The 24,883-nt window shown below is 38.3% G+C and overlaps 1 protein-coding gene across 1 annotated transcript; it reads left to right on the forward strand.

Moving 5' to 3' along the window:
* Positions 1-3,248: 3,248 nt before the first annotated feature.
* Positions 3,249-4,897, forward strand: LOC118740742 (heat shock protein 70). The gene has a single exon (XM_036472402.1). It carries the CDS (start codon positions 3,310-3,312, stop codon positions 4,876-4,878), a length of 1,569 nt encoding a protein of 522 aa, XP_036328295.1. The 5' UTR covers positions 3,249-3,309; the 3' UTR covers positions 4,879-4,897.
* The last annotated feature ends 19,986 nt before the right edge of the window (positions 4,898-24,883 follow it).

Raw genomic sequence — 24,883 nt, forward strand, 5'->3', positions numbered from 1 at the left:
CTTTTATTTAGTTACTCCTTAAATAACCGTTATTTCTGACTTTTATTGTATAAATCCAAAATAACAATTATTTTTGTTTTTTGTCTAAATAATCTGCAAATAATTTATTTTTTCATTTTTTAATTATATGTCTTAAACAGTTATCGAAGACTTTTATTTTTAATGTAATAAATAAAAATCAATCACTGACCTTTATTTTTTAAATCATACTTATAAAAGTCATTTGTATAAGTCGTAGTAAACTTTTGTTTCCTAACACCTTCTTAACTACGAATAATTTTATACGAATGATTTAAAACATAAAAGTCGGTGACTTATTTATATAGATGACTTTTAAAAGTAGAAGTCGCTGACGTTATATATAAATATTGGATAATAACACGTAAAAAATAAACCTTGGGTTATAACTTTTATCGGCAAGATAAAAAATAATTTTCATCTAATAACTGTGAAACAACGTTTTCGTTAAATTTAAAAATTCGGGCAACATTTTCAATTTATAAATTTGGTCGCTGAAAAAAAAAACATCCTTTGGCAGAACTTTGTTATATGATCTGATCAAAATTCATCTAAATCAAAAATGTTCGACTCCATCATTAGTCGGTTTGACAGGGATTGGCCCATACATATTTTTATTTATTGTGCCCATTGCACAACTTGTGCCTGCTTAGAAAATGCTGCCCGAAAACTTCGAGATGCATCTTGTAGTTCAATTAAACTACGATGAAACTATATAGCATAAGGTTTTAAGAGTTGAAATTCGAGCGGAGAAAATAATCAATCTTTTACTTGTATTACAGAACTATTTAGTTTAAACTTTTATTTTCGTTTTTCTTGTGAAATAGAAATTTCTACAACAAATGTCTTTTTTGCCTTTTTCCGATTCTTCTGCCTCTTTCGCTAATTGTTTGCCTTTTTATAGGTTTTTAGGCCCTAAAAATCTGTTCGCTGTTTATAAGTTATAATCTCGAAGCCTAAACAGTATATGAAACTTATTGTAATAACTAGATTAATTATTATTATAAGCTGTTAATTATAGTCTGGTAGCATTTAAAGTAAATTATGTCAATAAATTCCAAACTTTTCCCATATACACCTGCTAGATACAAGGACACCATTTACTAGAATTAGTTAACTAAAAAACTTAAAAGACAAATACAATTCTGTTTTATGCAATAAATGTTCAAAAGCTCGCATACTTAACTATTGCTAACCATTCACAATATTTTTTTTTTCTTTGCTTTACTTCGCTCTCTTTTCCGTGAATTGTATTCCAAAATAAGTGCTTATAGTACATTCAGTAGTTTACTTGTGAATTTGTATATATTTATGTACGTACATATGTATTTTGCCTGCTCGCTATCTATCGTTTTATGGAGAAATGCATTCATGCTTACCAGGCGAATGCATGTCAAATTATACTTTATACATTTATCACAGCTGCCAATATGTAATTCTTTTGTTGTATTCCATGCTCGATATTTTCTTTTAGCTACTTACTCGTAAGTAAAATATTCCAGTGTCAAAAGTAAATTGAATGGAAAAGAAAATTGTGCATTACACAGCATAAATGACATGCAAAATAAGGACATAAAGAGTAAGAAATTTAGTGTAAAAAAGAGAGTGCATACCCGACAGGCAACTATAAAGGACTATTATTGCAAAATTTGTCGCTGTTGCCCTGATGCATTGGCGCATGTAAGGTATTTATTTTATCAAGAAATACAGCACAAATATTTCGAGAAATAGCAAAGAATGAATAACGAAATTGACATGGTGATGGAAAAGTAGAACACATAGAAACGGAATTTTTCTCTGCACTGTTAGGTAGGTATGTATGCAAGATTTCTCAAATTGAAATTTACTTCAAATATTTTATTGACATGCTCTAAAATGAGCGAAATAGTATTTGAATAGGACTTTGAACCAAATACAACGGCGATCAATATAATATTAGTAAGACGTGAAGTCAATATATTACAAAGATTATAATATACATAGATATATGCCAAAAAAGTACCTAATTTTTGTCTTTGCTGTAAAATACCGCTACCTGAAGAGGGCTAGAACAATTGAGTTGCAATTAAACTTCCTTATCTTACAATTGTTCTAAGCAAGCAAATTTTGAACTCAGCTGTCACAATAATGCGTAGCTTACTGTTAGCGAATTAATTTCATGTGCACTTTAACAAATGCAAACAAATTTACATAGAAAGAAAGTTGCACAAATTTAGTTTTTTGTTTTAACTTTAGTTCTTTTATTTAAATTTTTGTTTATATTTCAGGTGTGGTGGCGAAAATGTAAATAGGAAAGATACATTTTAGCATTTTTTGGCTTATTTTTCAGTATTTAGGAAATGTCTTTTTTTATTTTTTTTTATGGAAATATAGCTTACTGTCTAAAAGCGAAGCTGTAAAGCTACATTTCGAGCTTTGTAGAAAATTTATAAAAAATCGAAGAATTTTAACAAATTTTCATCAAAATTTGAAACTTTTTAATCAGATTTTTTAGAATTTTTTGGCATATGCAATTTTGTGGCCCATCAAATTTTAGCGCAATAAAGTGCACGCTTAAAGTAGTTAGAAATTACCTTTGGTTTTGGCAATTTTTCACTCACGCAGTTTCTTCCATAAAAAGTATGTTAGACAATTTAATTTTTTTTTTTTGTGTGCCTAAAATGAGCAACGCCTTCCACAAAAAGAAATTGCCAAAAATCAACGGTTGAAAAATTCGTTGAAAAATGCCTAGTACTCAAAAATATAAAGATACATACATATATCGCACCTTGAAGAAATTTCGATTCTGGCTATTTTTAGGACTCATCAAAAACGAAAATTTCTTTGACTCCAAACTTCTCTCAAAGTAAGCTTTCAATCCAGGGGGCTCTAGACCGCGTCACAGATACTTTTGGTCTTTTCAACTATAAAAATAAATTTGAAGTGCTCTGCAGATAAGTGAATTTTAAGGCTGAGAGCATCTAAATGGGCAGCCACTGCTTCAAGCACAGTTAATCGTTATTAATGGGTAAGGCTTCTTCAAGTGGGCACCGAGTTTACCAACATTCATATTTTTCAATGATATTAAGGCAGCGCCGAGGTTTGTAGTAGAACAGTACACTGTGTAATTTTTGCTGCAAAATTCCAAATATTTTTTTTTTTAATCAACGATTGAAAATTTTGGCAGTGTTTTGGTAACCTTCATTTTTCTTTGAAAGTAAGTGTCCGAATGAAAACAATTTTTGGGTGCAGATTTTTCAAAAGTATTAAAGAGTTTTAACAAGTATAAGAATAAGCAAAACAAAAGTCAAAATGGTAGCAATTGGTATTGATTTGGGAACAACATACTCCTGTGTGGGAGTCTTTCAGCATGGCAAAGTGGAGATCATCGCCAATGACCAGGGCAACCGCACAACACCCAGCTATGTGGCGTTCACCGACTCCGAGCGCCTCATCGGCGATGCAGCAAAGAACCAGGTTGCCATGAATCCAAAGAACACAGTATTCGATGCCAAGCGATTGATTGGACGCAAGTATGACGACCCCAAGATCATGGAAGACATCAAACACTGGCCATTCAAAGTGGTAAGCGATGGAGGCAAGCCGAAAATTTGCGTCGAATATAAAGGGGAGAACAAACGTTTTGCGCCAGAAGAAATCAGTTCCATGGTGCTCACCAAGATGAAGGAGACAGCCGAGGCATATCTGGGCACAACTGTCACAGATGCAGTCATCACAGTTCCCGCATATTTCAATGATTCACAGAGGCAAGCAACGAAGGATGCCGGTCGGATTGCTGGTTTGAATGTGCTGAGAATCATCAACGAACCCACTGCAGCCGCATTGGCCTATGGTCTGGACAAGAATCTGAAAGGTGAACGCAATGTGCTGATTTTCGATTTGGGCGGCGGTACCTTCGATGTATCCATTCTGACCATTGACGAGGGTTCACTGTTCGAAGTGCGCGCCACTGCTGGCGACACACATCTTGGCGGCGAAGATTTCGACAACCGACTGGTGAATCTCCTGGCGGACGAGTTTAAGCGCAAATACAAGAAAGACCTACGTTCAAACCCCAGAGCGTTGCGTCGTCTACGTACAGCAGCTGAGCGAGCGAAACGTACCTTGTCATCGAGCACAGAGGCCAGCATTGAGATCGATGCGCTCTTCGAAGGAATCGACTACTACACGAAAGTGTCAAGAGCACGCTTTGAAGAATTGTGTGCCGATTTGTTCCGTCAGACACTGGAGCCAGTGGAGAAGGCGCTGAATGATGCGAAGATGGACAAGAACCAGATTCACGACATCGTTTTGGTTGGTGGCTCCACACGCATTCCAAAGGTACAAAGTCTACTGCAGTCGTTCTTCTGTGGCAAGAGCTTGAACCTTTCGATCAATCCGGACGAGGCGGTGGCATATGGTGCTGCTGTCCAGGCAGCTATTCTTAGTGGAGACAAGAGCAGTGAAATTCAGGATGTTCTCCTAGTCGATGTGGCGCCACTGTCATTGGGTATCGAAACGGCTGGCGGCGTTATGGCGAAAATCATTGAACGCAATTGCCGAATTCCCTGCAAGCAAACGCAAACATTCTCCACCTACTCGGACAACCAACCTGGCGTCACCATACAGGTGTATGAAGGTGAGCGCGTGATGACCAAGGACAACAACCGCTTGGGCACTTTCGACCTATCAGAGAGAGAGCTGGATGCGAATACGTTGGCCGACAAGGAAGAGTACGAAGACAAAATGAAGACACTAACACAGCTTTGCACACCAGTAATGACGCAGTTGCATAGCGGTGGACAAGGAGCTTCCTGTGGTCAACAGGCAGGCGGCTTCAATGGTGGACGCAGTGGTCCCACTGTTGAGGAAGTAGATTAATGTGTAGCAGTTAGCAAATGTAAATAGGAATAGATCTCTGTACTTTAATGTGTAATTCATAGGAAGCAATTAGTAAAGAGTTAACTAGTCTCTAAGAGGAAATATAATGTAAAAAAGAAAGACTGCAAAATATAACATTAATAAGTTATTTGTTTAAAAAAGAAAACTTGTATTTTACTTGAATGTCTTATTCTTCGATTTCTTTTTGTGTTTTGGTGTGGTCTGCTGCATATTTCTTTGAAGTATTCGGCCATTGTAGGCAACGGTTCGAATGGACATTCAGCGGGTAAATGAATCCCCGGTAGATTAGGGTGCGTTCAGAAATGCATCAGGCCAAAGCATCAGCCTCTTTTACTTCTAAACTATAACTGATGGAAATGCCTTATTTACGCAACTACAAGGGCCTGTTCGAGGCACGTAATAAAAGCGGCAATACTGCAGCACCGATGAAAACTTGCATGACTTTTGCAACTTCCCAGTTGATAAAACGTTGCCAAAAATCTAAACCGAACTTGATCCTTTAATAATTCGCGCAACTTTGCGGTTGTGATTGAAACTCGTCTAAGCCCATAAATGCGTCTGATGCTTTGGCTTGATGCATTTCTGAACACACCCTTACACCCCTATTGCGAATGTCGATTGGCAGTAGATAAACGACTATTAAGCGATTATCGATTATCGATGCTATTGCGAGTGTCGCTTAGTCGCTCAATTAGCGACTGTGAATACTTTTTAATCGCTCATCCTTCTATTGCTGTTTTTTAGTCGTTGGAGTTTGCGTTTATAAAATTTACATAAGAAAGTGGTACTATAATGGATAAAAAGTAAGTCAATTGAACTGGAAGTTGTAAAAAATTGTGAAATATACATATGCATGTATGTGTCTGAATTACAGATCAAAAATTATAATCAACAAAAGGCAACTTGCGCGGTTGTTCGTACTGATGCAGGAGAGTGAAGACATGGGCAAAGGAATTTCCGGAAAGAGTAGGGTAGGAAGCTCCGCTTCTATTGGAAAAGATACATATACAATATTTCTTGTGCATATAACTCCGGTTACGCCATCCACAGTGTTTTTGCGCAGAGCCAACATCAAAAGTTTATACAAAAAAACTGCATAATTTATTAATTGACTAGTGCTCGGAAATTTGAAATCTTTATTTTAAATTAAAGTTGAATTCTTTCAATACACTTGTTATGTTGTTATGTTAAAGTTTTTAAACTCGGGTCACGCGTTTGGACACAAAAACCCAACATCATTGTACAAAAAACTTAACCGTACTTTCTTAAACTTCCATAAAGTTTATTAATGAGGAAAACAGCTTTTCCTGCAAATCATGTAAAGCCTAAAAACTGTGAAGCATCGGGAACGCAACTTCTATTCATAAAACTCACACATGTATATACACCTTCCAAGTCCAAGGGATCCGACGAATCTTGCAATTCCCTCCTTGCTTTAGCCAACTCTACTAATCTATTAGATTCCGCATCATCTTCCTCTTCACTAAACCATATTTCAAATGTGTCCATTTTTTTAATTTTATAATAAAAGCAATTATTTTAAAAATGATGTAAATAAAACACTCAAGAAACAAATGTAAACAAACAAACAGATGTTTACAATTCTGTCAACCATTCACAATAGTACAAATTTGTATCGATCAAGTTACACAATAGCAAAATAAAAGATGATCGACTCGATCGACAAATTTCTATTCTACTGCCAGTCGACACTCGCAATAGGGGCCTTATTCAAAGTATACGCTACATTCGTAGCTATTCGAATTCAATCAGCCCTGTTCTGCAATCCGATTCGAATCGGAATCGGATTTGTTTCCGAATGTTGGTGTTCTGCATTCTGACAATCGGAAATTATTTCCGATTCCGCCTTGTTCTACAATTCGATCAACTTCGAATCGGAATTCTTCGGAAATTTGATGATCTGCATTCCGAGTATCGGAAATTTTTTATCGGAAATATTCCAATCAAGTAAAAGCCAATGGAATAGAAACAGAACAAAACAAGAAACAAAAATATAAATGTAAAATCAAAGGAACATTTTAAACTAAAAATTTATGAAATTATTATTTAATTAATTAAAAAAATGTAAGACCAAATTAAACTGCAACAGCTTGAGTTGGAGCTAGAGCGTTTCGAGTTTGAAAATAGTAAAAGTCTTAAAATGTTTATTTTTTTGCGTAATTTGTTTATTTTTTAATTACAAAACTCATTTTAATTAAATAGAGGTAATTTGATTCCGCCCAGTTTTTTTTTGTTTTTCCTGCCGATTTTCACTAAAATTTTCCCTATAGCAATATTGCATTATTATCCATGAACGACTTCATTTCACGAAATTCAAAAGGAATGGCCGTGTTTTCACTGCGGAAATAAAATTTTTTCGAAATCTGATTAAATGATAATTTCCATGAAATATGTACATGTATGAAAAATAAATATATTATACACGAAACAATAAGTTTTTCTAACGAAAACTGTTAACCTTCTCAATTAGATTGGCAACCAATTTTTTTTTTTTTTACCGTATACTCTTACCACCAGCAGCGATCCGAATTTCGGAACCATACGTCGCATGAATTTGAAATTTGATATGAAGTCATAACTGTCTTTACAACGATACCAATTTTTTAAAAATCGGTTAGTAATTTGTTTGTTTCAAATAGTTTTTTTTATAAAAAAAGGTATTTTTTCATTTAAATGTATTTTAAAAAATTTTTATATACGAAGTATACACATATGCATATCGGGAGAAATTTTTTTAAAAATCAGTTCAAAATTGTTTGCAATATAAGGAATTTAATTTTTCGAAGACCTGAACTTTGACCCCTTATAGCACCTGTAATATAAGTTTGCACAAAAAAATGTATATACCATTTAAATAAGAGCAAAAGGAGGACTACGTCTATATATTTAGGTTTTTAGATATTTATATGCAATTAAATACAACTTTTTTACCAAAGGTCCTATTTCGAACTTCGAAGGCCCATATCTTCATTTCGGAGGCTAACTTCGAAAACCGGGGAGATTACTTTTTTACCTATGACTCAATCTCTTTAAAAAAAATTGCTTTGGTCCAATACCCAGAAAAAATGTTGATTTTGCCGTAAAGTGTTATATGACACTTAAAAGCAAGTCCATCAATGCTTCAATTTCAAATATAATCTGCTATAATCAACAGTTTCGTATTAAATGCAAGAAAAAAATAGTATTTTACCTAAATAAGTTACTTCAAAAGCATAACAATCCCTCCGAGTGAAATATCGCTTAGTCATCTTATTAAGACTCTAAAGCATCGGTTAATGTATACAAAATGCGAACATTTTTATGTAACAACAATTTATCACACAGTGAACAAGACATAGCTTCAGGAGTTTACTTAGGGGACCGAGTCTCAGTGTATCCACAGATTGCCCCACTTGAGTGCACAAGCAGAAGCAAACAATAAGTGCATAGATAAGTACATTAAAATCTGTGTGTATGTATATATGTATGTATGTATATATGTATGTATGTATGGGGGTTTAAACGCAAATAACATTGTACAACAAAGTGAATATTTGACGAATTCGTTGCTCTTAAAGCGCTCGCTTCGCTGCTCGCCACCAAATAACCACTAAGTAAGCACCGTTGCGATGAAAATGCAACAAGAAAAAAATAATAATTTTTTAAAATAAAAATAAGTCTCGTTACTTGCGTTATCGTATTACAGTCGCGGTTACTTAGCAGCGAAAAAATTCGCAATGGAATGACAGTTGCGGTATGCAAGCAAGGCGAAATGTTGAAAACCCATTTCGAGTACTCAGCAAAGAGACGGGCGCACTCGCGCGCTTACACACATTTTCATACTTATTAAGATTTACATATACTAATACACTTGCAAAACGATGAAAAAATGCTAACCACATTTCATTTTTTTTTTTGTGGGAAAAGTGGGCACGCGAAAAAATTTTACACAAATGACAAATGTCGGGCGGGCGGTCGTCCAACATTTTTGCGCGCGTTATGCAAACGTCGCTGCGAAAAAAAGGAGTGGGCGCAAGAAAAAAAATGGCTGCTTAAAAACCAACAGAGAGCGTTGCCAAAATTAAATGAAATGAGCTGCCATTATGGGCTCAGGTGGCGTGTAAATTCCAAGGCGCGCTCCAATGGTTGGATTTTCGAGTGTTTGCTGTTGCCCGCTGTGTGGAATTACTTAGTTTTTTTTTTTTTTAATTTATACATAATTTACATTTTTTTTTGCTTTCAACTTTTTCTACATATTTTATCACTCACTGCCCGTTGGCACACACACAAAAGACTGTTTGCTTAGCTGTCAGCGTGAGTTTATGCAAATAAAATTATAATACGGTTAAGGCACAGCACAGCACACAGCAACGCTGACGACTCATTTAAAATGGCGAAAAGCAGTTAGGCGAAGAAAATATGAAAAATTACATAAGAATATTTACTATGTACAAGGAGGATGGAGAACTTCTTTGAAGCGGATTTTTAGAAGGGAATTTTAGAGATTTGTCATTTTCAAATGTTTAAATATGTAAGAAGAAGAAATTTTTAAGTGAAAAGTTTTCTGAAGGGAAAATATAATATGTACATATGTAGTTATTATAAAAATTATATTTCGGATGATTCTATAATTTTATGAGCGTTTTACGGTTATTATCAACTCTTTCGACAAATAATGCTTTACCAGAATAGAATAGATGCCTTTGGCAGCAATTTTCTTTAAACCTTATTTACATGAAATGCATCTCGACAGTAATTAGGTTAGGTTAGAATGGTGGCGGAAAATCTTTTACGCACGTCCATAAACCAAGCTGACCCATGTCGCCAAAAATCAATAAAAATTAGCTAGGAATTAGGTGTCTTTTAGGCGTTAATTAGGGCCTCCAAAATTAATTTAGGTGTTCCTTTGGTTTCCGAGAAATTCGCAAAAATGTGTGGGTCAGCTAGGTTTACGTAAACCTAGCTGACCCATCGTTAAATTTAGGTCTTAAATTTTCCCAATATATGCTGCAATTAGGTGTCTTTAGGTGTTCTTCAACTTAGCTGGCCCATCGCTGACACCTAATTCCAGCATATATTTGGAAAATTTAAAACCTAAATTTAACGATGGGTCAGCTAAGTTTACGTAAACCTAGCTGACCCACACCTTTTTGCGAATTTCTAGGAAACCAATGGAGCTACTAAATTAGTGTTAGTGGCGTTGAAGAACACCTAAAAGACACCTAATTCCTGCATATATGTATTTCGAAAATTAAAAAAAAAAAAATTTAAAGATTGTTCAGCTAGGTTAACAGCGCTAACCTAGCTGACCCACACATATTTGCGAATTTCTCGGAAACCAAAGGAACACCTAAATTAATTTTGGAGGCCCTAATTAACACCTAAAAGACACCTAATTCCTAGCTAATTTTTATTGATTTTTGGCGACTTGGGTCAGCTAGGTTTACGGACGTCTTTTACGCCCAAGTAGCAGCTAAGTGCCATTTTGATACAATATACCTCGAATGAATATATGGAAAACCAACCGGCGTGACTGATTAAGTTGAGTATGTTGTAGACACCTATTATATCAGATAATTCTTGAAACGATGTGAACTCATAGACATTTTCAATGATGCTCTACTAATTCTTGCTCGTTCTCATCGCACTCGTTTCAACAGAAGTCATTGCGAGCGATGCCCAGCCTTCTCGTGTAGGTGCCAACAGGTCAATACCCAGTGAGAGTCGCTACAAGCCTTTTAACGTCAGATGTGGGGTTTCTTAATAAGTTGTGCATTCTCTTAGAGTTGAACAAGGCCCACATGAGTTCGGATATATGGCAGCCGTCCGCTGTGCGCTACCTTTGATCCGATTTCTGAATATTGCGGAGAAAGATGTCTCTATATAAGGTTCCGATTGGGGGTGAGATCAGATCCTCGATCAACTCCGCGTTCCATTTTGGAGCCATCGGTGTACAGATGATGTATCCAGGCAGAGATATAAAGTTCCCCGGTCCAGTCGGCTCTCGAAGGAATAATGTCTGATCGTTCATTCTTTCCATACACCCAGTTATCTGAGCCATATAGCCGAAAGTGATGCGGTGTGCGTTATGTAAAGGTCTAAAGAAAACAGATTTATAATAATATTAAGGGCGTCTTTAGTGCAAGTTGTCATTGCCCTCTTGCCTTGTTTCACAAAATTATACTGGTTCTTAAGGGAACCATAGCATTAGATCGGATGTACAAGCGCTGTGTACATCCAGAGTACCACTTTTGGTTTAAGACCACATGTCTTCCCGCAAATATCCTCATAGGAGTAGTGAGCTATGCTAGCTTTCTTTACTCTCTCTTCAGTATTTGGTTTCCACTTAGCTTTGGATGCAGTATGACTCCAAGATACTTCGCTTGTTTAGATAATGATAGGTTTTCTCCATTCTGTCTTGGTAGTTCAAAGCTAGGGGCCTTATTCCCGGCCGTAATGGGCATTAATTCTCTGGGTTCACTCTAAGACCACATTGCTCAGCCCATCGGCATGGCTCTGCTAAAGTTCCTTCCATGATGTTACTTACCACAGATGCAATTGACCCGGTTACTAAAATGACTACATATTTTTTTCGGTATAGAACACTTTTAGGGGGTAAGAACATTAAAATGCCGACTTTTCTTATTTTTGACGACCCGAGTGTATCTATTTTGAGTTCACGTGCTTCAAGGAGCTATTAGGATTACAGTGTTAATTAAACCCTAGGTTAACTATTGGAACAAGTTACAGCTGCTAGAGCCTGATAGCCTTGTGTTTATCTTCCGCAGACTGAACGCTTCACAATGAGATATTCCCATATAAGCTGCAGCAATAGTAATCGTGATTCGATTTTGCAAATTATATAGATTAGTGAGCCTTCGTTCCAGGTACAATATTAATTTGATATGTCTGATATTAACCGGTTTTAAGAAAAATTTCGGATCACATTTTCTATTTCCGCCACCTAGTGCAATGGGCGTGGTAGTTTGCCAATCGATGCGATTTTTCACATTTCTTCATTCCTAAGCAAAGCAGCACTTCCAGGGTTTGTCATTGCCATTCATGATGAACAACTTCCTTCAAACCCCATATCCGTACATCAAATTCTTAGCTATAAATTTATAACTTATCCGCCATTTCCCTTTCTTGAAGTATAATTTCAAAATATGTATAAGGAATTTCCACTTTATTTTTAGCTAATGCTTTTTGGTTTTAGGTATCCACCTTATTCGACTCCGCTATATTCTCAATTAATTATGTTTACCAGTTTAGCCGTCAATGTCAATTACATAAGCCTTAGCCTGAACAACGCTTCAGTAATATAAGATTCTTTAGATATCCCTCAAAATCAGTTTTTGATAAAAGATGTCAGAACAACTAAAACGGATGGTGGATTTCAAGCCTCCGAGGATGTAGGCGTTGAGCGAATATTTTCCTAGCGCATGCGAGTACTATGGAAATGCTTGTCGTTGCACTATTTTTAGGTGGTTTAAATAGGATTTGGTGTCAACAGCTTTTCATCACATCAACCCGCTACAGCGGTTATCACTTAGTAAGTCTAACTACCGCAATGCATACCCAATTTACTATCTAAAGTGGTAGCCCATAGTCCTTTATAATTATAAGGGAGTATCATTCTAAAGTGCCACCCTAATATAAGTAAAGCTCCCCAAAAATTATTGAACTTTTGATAAGGAAGTACTTGTTTATTTCAGTAGAACTACATATTGAAAAAAAAAATTTATTGCCGAATGTAGGTGTCGCCGAAAAAATTAAAAAAGGCAACCCAAGGTTGGGCTCCAAAAAAAAAAAAATACGAACTTCCCTTGTAAAAATACTTTAGATTTAGGGGTGTACGACGACCTTTTTTTGGTTTATTTGTAACAACTACATAAATGCCTGGTTCAAGTTTGAAAGAGGAAAAGGCTAAGGCTCAAGTACTTTGGCTCTCACATCCTTTATAGCCCAGAGGAGCTCTAGGGCACTGAGATTAGCTGAATTCGTAAATAGGTAATCGGCTGGGGAGTTTTACTGATTAAGTATTGGGTGTCATTCAGAATGTGGTATCACAAAAGACGATCTCCTAATTGTCTAAGTGAGCCCCGGTTACACGGAGCTGTCACACAACCTAACCTAACCTCCAGCCCGTTCCTGTCAGTCGAGATAAAATTCCCTACCAGCAGATAGCGATCTTGTATAGTATGTTTACAACAGCAAGCTATTTTTGGTTCTTCCATTCAATTTAATGCCGACCCAGGTAATGAGTAACGAATCTCATCCTACAGTAACCATAGAGGATTGTGCGTACACCAATTTGATATTGTCAAAGGCGCCTTGCATATTCAGAAACCCTGCCATAGCCACTTTTTGATCTGAAGGCTGGAAAATCTAAAAGAGACTAAATTCCTTAGAAAATTCAAACTATTTAAACTCTCTTATAGTAAAGGACACAGTTATTTAAGTTATGTGTTAATATACTTCATAGCTGAACCCCCACAAAAATTGCCAAGTTTTTGGAAATATAGGTAACAAAGCATTCTTTATTAACCCATCAACTCATCTGAAGATGAATTCATCTTATTTGATTTCTTAGATAAACTATAAACGCACTTACGCCTTTCGTAAAAATGCAAATATCCTCAACAAGATTTTAATCAACAATCTAGTCGATGCTGTAAAGATTGAGCAAAGTAAAGTTGTACTGTGAAAACTAAAATTTTCTATCTATATTTGCATGCGTCCCAAGGCACTACCTAAATACTACATACTTACTAGCAAGGCATTGACAACGACAAATAAGCAAAACTATTTTACATGGGGAAAATATGTAACAACTCAAGTGCATTGATTTCCCAACCAAGCCGGTACAAATCAACTTGAGCACGTGCACACTGCTGGCGCCGGCGATGAAAATGTCAACGGCACTTGGTGTACGTATGTATATGAGTGTGGTTGTGACGTCAGTAGATGGTGTCTGCGTGTTCTACTATATATGCAAATTAGTTCATGCAGGCACAAAAAAAGATGCGAGACTGACGGTGTACAGGATACACTGACTGACTGGTCGTGTGCATACATATTGACGAAGGATAAGAAATGCACAGTGGGATGCGCTGAGATCGACAGACAGTCGACAGTAGACGCCCCACAAATGACGCCGAATTTATGATTATATTGGCTTCAATTGGTAGCAGCGTTAACATACATACATACATGTTTGTAGGTACGCATATGACAACATGAAAATAAATGTCGTAGTCCCAGCAGAAAATTAAAAGTAAGATAAACAATGCAGGCAGACAGACATTCATAAGTGTTTTCCAAGTAGAAGTATTTGCTATCGTTGACGGCTGTCGACTTTGAAATAGGATAACTATACACCACCGTCGAGACGAATGGGTACACATTTTCTCAAACAGCAGGGCTACCAAAACGCCTGTTCACTACAGTTTTTTAGTTACATGTTAGAGAATTTAGGTCTTTTGGGGCTGTCTAACTGTCCTCAAACATGCAGCCGCCTCCTGTACGACCGTCATCTCAGCCCGGAGGCCGCACTAATATAATATAATAATGATAATGTTACAAAACAATATGGAGGGACGTGCAATCTTATGCCTCCGAAAGGTTAGTCTTTTTATGCGAAGCATTTGCAAGGTGGAAATGCATTCGGAGGTTGGTCCTGACTTTCTAAGGGGCGGCCACTGGTATAAAAAACTTCTTTCTAATTAAGATGTTGCTCGGACCAAGGACTGAGCTCAGGTAATAATTAGTAATAGTTAGTACTAGCGACAGCGGCTGTCATATAGCCGCTTTGTTTCTACTCGAACTCTTCATGCCCATGAAACATAGTATCGATTCCGTCATCGTCTTTTAATGATGACGAGGCACTGTGGGCATCAGTTGTTGTTCTTGTAGCGGCACTACCAAGCCCCGCCTATTTCGGTTTAGGCCCAAGAAACGGACAATTTCAACATGGTCGGACCAAATGGAGAGGTGTGTCAGTTGAGTGGGATTGAGCTGGCATGTGAAAAGGTTGTTGGTGTCGTTCGGGGAGTCTCCACATGCCGTACACACATTGGGGATATTGGGGTCGTGCCTGGACACGTAGCTGTTGAGAGACCCAGGTTCAGCTTTGCAGTTGAAGCTCCATGTCTTACACTGGTGGTGATTGGGCTCCGATCACGGCATTTATAGGCCGGGAGTCATGTTAGAACGTGACCTACTTTCTATGAATGCCGTTCATCGCTCTTACGTACTCTTTGGGTCTAGTGGCTGGTCGATGTAAATATGGTCCGCGTATTTGTAAACGAATAGGTGCCACCAGAAACTGCTCAGGCGACATCAGAAGGCACCCTTTCGCAGTCTGGAGTGCGGCGTTTTGACAAGTCTGTAGCTTCGTCCACTGCGTCCAGCTAGTCCCCGATGACCAAACAGGCACAGCATAGAACCGGCCGGCCAATTGTCTTGTATGTCGCAATTTCAGATCCTTGACAACTGCGGTTGTGTGCGCGGAGAAGGAGAGCAGGCTGTCAAAGGCAACCTCAAAAATGTTCGGGTTATTCACCATCGGAATTGGTTTGCCGTAGACGTAAATGCCAAATTGAAGCCCGACCTCCCTCGTCCAGGTGGTGAAGAGGGTCCCAGTTGATTTTGTTGGGGAAAGTGTTGAGCTCCTTGCAAGGAAGATGCGAGAAAATTCGGAGAGTTAGCCGTTTGCTGTAAGTAGCCGAACTTGCTAGACATTTTTCTTGTAGTTATTTTCGTTCTTTTTATGATGAACTCCCTAACATTCTCGCACAGCTCATTTTACGCCCGATAGCAACGTGGCCCTGTAAGCAATTCAGTTTATGAAATCCGCTTCTGAGTGGACCTTAGTCTGGTTGAATTATTCCTATAGTGCCGCTAATGTGAAAGCGGGTTACCAAAAAATAACGACTGCTTATTTTGTTAGCTGGGAAAGCTCACAGAACTACTACATTGTGTAGACACATAAATAAAGTCGTCTGAATTTAACTACATAGATACACTTGAAAGCCTTTAGAATTTCGCAGTTATGTTTAGTCTATTTCCCTCCGCTGCACATTTCAAACTTTTGAAAAACTTCATCTACAACATTTTCAATGCTTTACATATTTTACTTTCAATAAAAAAAGAATAAAACTTCGTTTTCTCAACTGCTTGTAAATATCAGTAAAGCACACATCTAAACTAACTTGGCCAACTTTCAACTTCCGATCGAACGAAATAGTTTTCATTGAAAATGCATGCACCCACACACAACGCGCTGCAATTGCAAGGATATTCCTTATATCCCGGATGCGTGCATGCAATCTGCCAGATTTGTTTGCCCTGAGCCAACACTGACACACACACACACACAGTGAAGTGAGTAAAGAGCACGGACATATTAGGGTGGATCGAAAACAAACAAATTTTAAAATTCGGATTCGGCCAGGTGTTGAATACATGCATAACTCTATTAAATTACAACACAAAAAATTCCAGTCCTTTGAGTTGATATTTACTATCCTCACATCGAGCTTATGAAATTTGCAAAACTCGCTACAACAGCTTTGATGCATTCTGGCTTGACTGAACTCGTCGAATCGCTGAATTTCTCTGCGTACCTTTAGTTATTTCTCAGCCTGTTATCGTTGACATTTGTGCGCTCTTGAGTATCGGTGTCAACGGCCTACACAAGAAGTGTTCCTGACTGCCTACTACTTGGTGCTTCTCGTAGTTTGCTACTGATTTAAAAAGGATTGGCAATGAAGGAGGACACGCTCGAGTTTTTCTCGATAGCGACACTCCAACCAAGACAGAAATGATGCTCTTCACAAAGAAGGATAATATTCTTCTATTCAAACCGCCCACTCTAAGCGAGGTGGCACTAACTCTCTTAACCCAGATAAAATACCCTAGAGTTGTTCTAGACAAGAACCTTGTCTGGAAGCGAAACATCGAAGACCGCCCCCAGGAAGGCCAGTACCGCCCTCTATGCCAGTAAGCCGGCTATAAGCAAAAAATGGGGAATTAAACCACAGATAGCACTTATGATAAGGCCTGCGCTAAGCAACACTATGTCCAGAGCCAAGGTGGAACGAATGCAGAGGACAGCTTTCATGCTCGTCACGGGAGCACTGCTCACTACACCCACCAAATCTCTGGAAATAATCTTAAGTCTTCTACCTGTGGATCTCTATGGCAAATTTCGAGCCGGCTGCAGTGCGACCAGGTGAAATACGATCCAGACGTATAGAGAGACCTCAGATTCGGACAGGCAAAAGTACTTGAAACTCTACCGGATAATCTATTACAGTTAGATTACACCATTCCCCTACTCTGTTCAGACAACAAATTCTCCATAAGAAGGCCAGAGAGGAATGCGAGGATCGACAGCTATATACTACACAGATGGTTCCGAGCTTAACGAAAGAGAGAGTAGCGAAATTTACCCTGGCGAAGTTGCGCTAAACCCCAATTTTCGCTTATAGTGTTTTTCAAGCAGAGCTAAGCGCCATAGTGGAGGCTGCTCGGAGGCTCATAATATCTGCCCCTCCGAAATGGCTGCTATAAAAACTTTTAAATCTAACGGAGCAATGTCTAAAGTAGCCATATAATGCAGGAGGACTCTCAACCCTCTGGCCTCAAAATGCTTCTTGACTATTGTGGGGGAAGGGAAGCTCCTGTAAACTGCATAGGCGACGAGCTGGAAAGGATGGGGACGGAAATATCTGAAGTCAATTCTGATCAAACTGCTGGCTTGCCTCTAACCTCCTACAAACACAGACTAAAATCCGAACTCATCGTGGAGGTAAACAGCAGATGGGCTGTGGAAACGACCATCTTCCAGGCAAATGTGGCCGAAGATTGATGTAAAGCGATCCAAAGCTCTCACTCGGCTCGACCGCTCTTCTCTCAGATTATGGGCACACACGGAAAAAGGTTGGAATAGGACCAATGATTTTTGTCGCAATCGCAGAGACGTGGAAGAGGTGGAGAGTATCGAACATCATCTCTGCCATTGTCTCGCCCTGAGCAACTAATTCTTCAACAAGTACTTTTTAGATTATTTTAGTACGTCCTAGAATTTTTCTGCTACACAAAACGCACTTTGTGGTTAAATTACTAAGGGAGGAAAAGCAGCAAATGGATTCGGCCAGTGGTATCACAACGAGATTTTCCAGCCTACGTCTGATCCGTGCTCTGCGCGGTGTCAGTCACTCTATCCTAACCTATTCGATGATGCCATCAAATCTTGTGCCAAAGACAAGTCCAAAATTTTTTCACTGTTTAGCCTTTACTAAAGCTTCAATGCTGTTTGCGGCTTTAAGGCATGTGATGGTAACATAAAATTCATCGTTTGAAACAATTTGTAGATTTTTTAGACAGTGAGGACTAAATAAAAATGCCCATTTATGGTAGGTAGGATGGAATGGGTAAGAGCGGAATCCCAAGTAAAGGCATCTTCTCGTGATCGTTTTCCCTTGACTTCTGAGAGAAGAGACAAGAACTGCACAGCAAATCACATCTAGTGAGGTAGGAGGGAAAAGGGGAAGAGAAGTAAAAGTGTAAGGCTGGGCTTCTTATAATTCACAATAGCCTCCGTTTGTTGTTTTTAAAACGGGCTACTATCACTAATAGGCTAAAAATAGCTCAAAAACTTGATACACGAAAGCATAAAGTAAATGGGAGGAACTCCTGAATGATAAAAATGCAAACCCTTGGGGATAAGGATAAAAGCTGGTGACGGAGAAATTGGGCACAAAACAGAAACCAAAACCTTTAGATAACGAACAAATTAATAAAATCGTTCATGCTTTGTTCCCAAAACATCCAAACCTGGCAACAAACACAGCGCCCTTGCACGCCGAGTCACTTCCCCCACTCACAGAAGATGAACTGGCAACAGCCGCGTCAACACTAAAAAAACTATAAAGCCCCTAGCCCGGATGGAGTGCCTGCAGAAGATCTAAAGATAACCGGAAGTAAACGCCCCCTTCTGCTTCTGAATATGTATAATTCCTGCCTACAGGAAAGATGGGATTCCCAGATTTTTGGCAGAAGCAACGGCAGCTAATCAGTAAAGGAAAAGGCGACCCTGAATCACTTGCAGCATGCCGACCGCTCTGTATGCTAGACACAGCAGGGAAGCTGTATGAAAGGCTACTGAAACTTCGTATTCGTATATTCGGGAGGTCTGTGGAATAGGCAACACTGGTTCCGACCGTGAAGATCCACGCTCAAAGCCATACGAGATGTCGTCTCGACCGTCCAATGCACCGACAGATGGGACGACATCATTGAAACACTAGAATCAGGATTCAAGACATCGCAGCAACTGCTGAAGTTAGTCCGAGGCTATTGAAACATTGGGATCAGGATTCAAGATATCGCAGCAACTGCTGATTTTAGTCCGAGGCTATCTCAAAGACCGGGAACTGCTATACGATACAAGCATTGGGCCACAAAGAATGAAGATCACATCGGGTGGGGCACAGCTGAAAAGATAAGAAAAATACTGTCCGCCTTACAAAGGGCAGCGGCTTTAAGGGTGACCTCAGCAGACCGGACAATCTCAGAGGTTGAGATCCTACCCATAATTGGTATATTGCCTACAGACTTGGCAGCAAAGAAACGGAAAGTGAAGTGGAATCGAAAACAGGCCACAAACACAGCGGAAATATTGCAAGAAATAGAAACGCAAACTCAGTCCCTATGGCAGACGCGATGGAGCGCAGAGAAGCGAGGCAGATGGACGGCAAAGCTGATTCCATAAATATATAAATGGGTGTCAAGAGGCTACGGATACATTACCCAACCGCTGTCCGGACGCGGATACTTTCGTAAATATCTGCACAGATTGGGGGAAAGTGGAGACACCAAGTTGCACATACGACGCCTAGATAGATGATGCAGAACACACGTTCTTCAAATATCAAAGATGGAAGTCAGAACGCATCCCGCATTGGAACGAAGAGTGATAAAAGCATCGGCCGATAACATCGTCGTAAAAATGATTGGTAGCGAAGAAAATTGGAACGATATCGGAAAATAAGTCGAATGTATCCTTAAATCGAAAAAGCGGAAGATATAGCTGTATACATTTATTTATTTATTTATTTATTTAGTCTACAGAAAAATGTTTTCTTACAGACAGTTGAGATAAAAAGATTTAGAATATTTAAGTATGTGTGATACATTACAGAGTGAAATAATTATAAATATTAACTTGTAAAGATAACAATGATATTCAATAGCAATTTGGGTAGCTGGCGAGGCCTTGTCTCCAGTCTACTTTTGTGTGCGGCGGCAAACTTGCACACCCTTGCAACGGGCTAAACCCTTTACGAAGGGAAGATGAGCCAAAAGCTATATGCTGGCTTCAAACATGGCGGCCCTGGAAGTTTCCAGGTTAGGCGGAGGGATTGTTTTAGTGGCTACACCACTTCGTATCGATTATAGTAAGATTTTTTAAACGGTTTTTTTTTAAGGGGTTCATCAATATATACTCATATATGCGTATCTCAAAAACTACTTGACCGATCTCGACCAAATTTGATATACACATTGAGCTTGGCCTTTTCAAGCACCGTCTTGTTTTTTGGACATAGAATACGTCTTACGTTTCGATATGGAGGCTATGCTTAAATGTTGTAGTTGTAAATCTTAGAGTTTCACGAAAACGCTTATTGCGCGAGAACTAATAAAGCGACAGAGAAAAGTGTGGCGTTTCAAAGGTAAAATTCCAAACCAATCGGCAGATTATTTTTTGTATGGAACCAATTTGGTTTCTGTCGTAGAAATAACGGTAAATATTGGCTTATTTTGGGGTGCATTTTGAGCCTTTAAAGAGCTTTAGCAACTTTTAATTTGCAGATATAATTTAATTTTTAATAATGTGTAGGAGGGTTGCCACCTGTTTCAAAAAGCAAGTTCGACTTAAATTAAGGCAGAAAATTTAAATCTATCTCCTGGTATGGATGTCAGACGTAAGAGGTTATGGTTTGAAAATATTTTGCAGAGGTTTGCCACCTTGTTACAAAGTTAGATTCAATATAACAAATAGGTTAAATAAATTACTTCAGTATGAATATAAATCAAAATTGCTTTGAAGAAGCTATATTTCCAAACTTCAGGTAGGCGCGTTGCCACCTGATTTTATAATTAAATTCAATTTGAATTAAGATTATTTGATAATTTAAATATGTATCACAATACAAGTGTCAAACAGCCTGTAATTTGATACGGTTATACAAGTTTTCCACTCCCCGTCGAATCCGAATTCTAAAATTCGCGTTTTTCGACACACCCTAATGCACATACAAAGTGGCCAAGCGCACTTGTAAACACCCTCAACTGGCACTCAGCATGCCGGCGGTGGCAACGACGGCGACTACCAGTCGCCAGTGAGTTGACGTCTCTCTTCCAGTTACATATTTGCTGTACGTTCGCAGTTTGCCAATTCGTACTACACACACGCACACGCACCCACACATGTACATATACATATTGTATTATTGCCGGCAGTTACCTCTCCATTCATTGCCTCACTCATATCGCACAGCAGTGGCTACACTTCCGTTTCCTGTCGCCAATGTGTCTGCCGTAGGCGCCTTACTGACTGTCAGTCCAGCCTGTTGTAGGCAGTCGACACACAACCTATGCAGCACTCGGCCTCTGCCTGTCGCTCTGCCTGTCAAGGCGTGTGTCTTGCTATCCAATATGCTTCTGGCTCGATTTCATACCTTCGCAGTTTGATGGCTGTCTCAACGTCATTCTGTGCGCCTGTCAACGCCAAACCAGCATATCACTGCACATTTGTAAAGTTATAAATTCTTTGGGGAAGAAAATGCATTCGCTATGATGATGGCTGGATTTACGTGGGCTCGCACTTCCTTCCTGTATGTGCATGTGTACTCTTATGTAGTATGTATGTATGTATTTACATGCAAGCACTTATGACTACAAGTACTATGTATAGTTTAAGGCTTAGGCAAGTATGTGTGTTAGAGTAGTTTGTTTGGGAACGTGTGCGCGTTCAAGCACCTCTTGCTGCAAGTCTTTGAAAATCTTCTGCCGCTATGTGCACGTGCCTTTGCTGACGATAAGTGCAATTCTTGCGATTCCAGGTTATTGGCAAAGTATTCGAACAAAATCGATTCGGGTTTAAATTGAACTTATCACGTTTTCACTGTCATAAAAATGCATAGACTAGAGCGTTTACGTACATCCATATGTATGTATGTGTGAGCATGTGTGTAGGTGAATTTACATATTCCCTAATATTCGATAGACATTTGATTGCATTTACCACGAAAAACTCATATTTGCACGCCTTGCACATTGCATTTACAATTACATGCGGGTGCATGGAAATCCTGGGATTGCTGCAATTACTTTGATTACTATGGAGTCGATTATGAGTTTCGAATGAATTTTTAAATTATTTTTTCCGTTTTTTTTTTATTATTGAACTATTTCATTACTATAAATTGTGACTTTATATTATGCAAAAGTTTGGGCTGTATTTTTCTGCTTAGACTTATTAGCAGTGGTTGCCATAGAAGAGCACGGAACGCGTCGATTTCACCTGCCTGTTATATGGCCCACCACAATGGAGTGCCACCCTGCCAACTAGTGGCATTGACTGAAGCAGTTCGCAAATTGGAAGTCGTTAAATGGGGGTAGGTATGTTTGCACCCCGCTCAGCGAGGCAGCAAGAGGGCAAAAACCCAGAGATGCGTCCCTCTAAGTATAGCTACTAGCGGAGATATCCCAACTTTACATTTAGATACTATGTCGGTGAATGCGGTGGACATTACACTTCATTACGTTAAGTTCATTTAGATCCAAGAATGGATAGCGCTAGAGCAAGCATTCTATGCGTTATATGCCTTAACACATCATTTAAATCCTTAAACTGTCCAAAAAAAGTCATTCGTTTCCCTTTTTTTTTTAAATACCAACACATCTTAATTCAACTTTGAATGACGTTCGTTCATGCTACCTTTCTCTTTCATCGTTTGAATGAGTTTATTAACAAAGAAATGAACAGGGTGAGAAAATACCTTTCCAATGACACCGCACAAGCCTAAATCGGAAGAGTTTAGTTTCAGTTATTCAAGTTTTTCTTATACCAATCTCTGAAGAAAGTTAAAAAAACAACATCAAAAATCTGATTATTATGATTCCGTTCAAATTTTTATTTTAATTTTTTTTTTTAATATTTTTACTTAAGTGCGGTTAGGTAAGTTGAGATGGAGTAAAATGATTGGAAGTAAAGTAAGCGAGTTAATGCTGTAAGTTTGAAGAACTTCGCAACTCGGAACCCACTGGTGGTACCAGATGATAAGAGAGGCCCTTACTGCGATGGAAGGATCAAGTGTAGAAGGACTTAGCTTCCCTTGGCATTTTCAATTGGCTTGGTTGAACTTGGCCAAAATCGCTGAGGCGGTTACAGCACCGAATAAGAAGAAAAAGAAAGTTGTTTTAGAGTGCGGTTCGACAACTTATGTGCCTATGGTTCCTTAGAGAGCAAATACGGCACACGGCCTAAGTGAAAAGATAAATAAAGACAACAAATAAATTAGTAGGCCTTTGTTTAAGTTTATTCTCAATATATATATGTATATATATTTTTTTGTATCACGTATTCAGCTTCACTTGAGCTTCACATAACTTTAATAGTTTCGCGCCAATAGCAACGTTTCCCAGAGGAAATTTTAATAGTAGGCACCTTACTGAAACAAAGAAACTAATAATTTTAATTTTCCTTTTCAACAGCCTTTAACTTTTAATTAAATAACTCAAGCGTAAGGCTATAAAAAAATATCTAAGAAACACTATGATGAAGTAATTAAAAACAAAGAATGCAAGAAATGCAAAATGTCAGTAACTTCCATCCTCCGCGCGTTGATTCCGAGCAACACCTCCGCAAATGCACTAGATCGCCTATTCAATCATCCATCTTTGCGACGCGTATTCACTCTATTTTGCATCTATTTACTCATTTCCATTCATGCTGTGCTGAACTTTTCAAAATGCAGCACAATATTTATGAATTTATTTCCTACGCTTCATTCATTCTTAAACGACGCTTGGCTGGCACTCTGTTTTTCTTAAATGCAATACAAACAGCACAAAAGTGAGCATTTAAGACGAATTATGCAAAAGAAGGAGCAGAGTAAACTTTACTTGACTACTCGGTACACAACAAAATGCTAATTAAGCATGAAGCTCATTATAAGGAGTAAGTAGTACTGCAGCAGTAGAAGTAGTAGTAGTAATGTTAGTAGTTGATGTGCATACTAACTTGTAGTGGTAGTTTCGGTAGTAAAAGTACTTGATAAAGTAAAAGAGACATTTCAGAAGTGTAGTATTTATGTTTTGTCTCATTTCAAATGGCAAAACTTGTAAAGTAAGCAAATTGGCATCATTTCCGCGTTTAATGAGTTCGCTTGTGTGACTTTGCTTGGAGAAAGTGAGATGAGGTACATAATTTCAGCTTAATTGTAAACTAGAATTGTCTCTGTCACTTTTTTATTGCGTCTGTACTTTTGATTTGTTTTCAATTATGTATGATATGAGGCCATGAGGGCAGAAGTGGTCTCTCTTTTTGGTACTTACCTACTTAAAATAGTCTCAAATGTGATAAATTTTAAAATAAGATTCGCTTATTCCTTAATTTTGATTTACACGATACATAACGTATCATCAAATTAAGGAATAAGCGTCCTTTATTTTAAAACTTACCACGTTTGAAACTATATGAAGAAGTTAAGTACAAAAAAAAATGTGGTTTAGGAGACTTCTGCATTCATGGCATCATATGTAGCTATATAGCTTGCTATAGTAACTATTAAGAGCAAAGTATTTGTTTGTCAACTATAATTCGTGAATATTAGCCCTAAAACCTTTCAAAGCCATAGTTCTTTTTAGAAGCTTCCACCAGTGAACATTTGTAGTTCACCACGACGTATGA

Source organism: Rhagoletis pomonella, unplaced genomic scaffold, assembly GCF_013731165.1.
Source record: "Rhagoletis pomonella isolate Grant_MI unplaced genomic scaffold, Rhpom_1.0 Rhpom_scaffold_00006, whole genome shotgun sequence".
In the NCBI taxonomy this organism is placed as follows: domain Eukaryota; kingdom Metazoa; phylum Arthropoda; class Insecta; order Diptera; family Tephritidae; genus Rhagoletis; species Rhagoletis pomonella.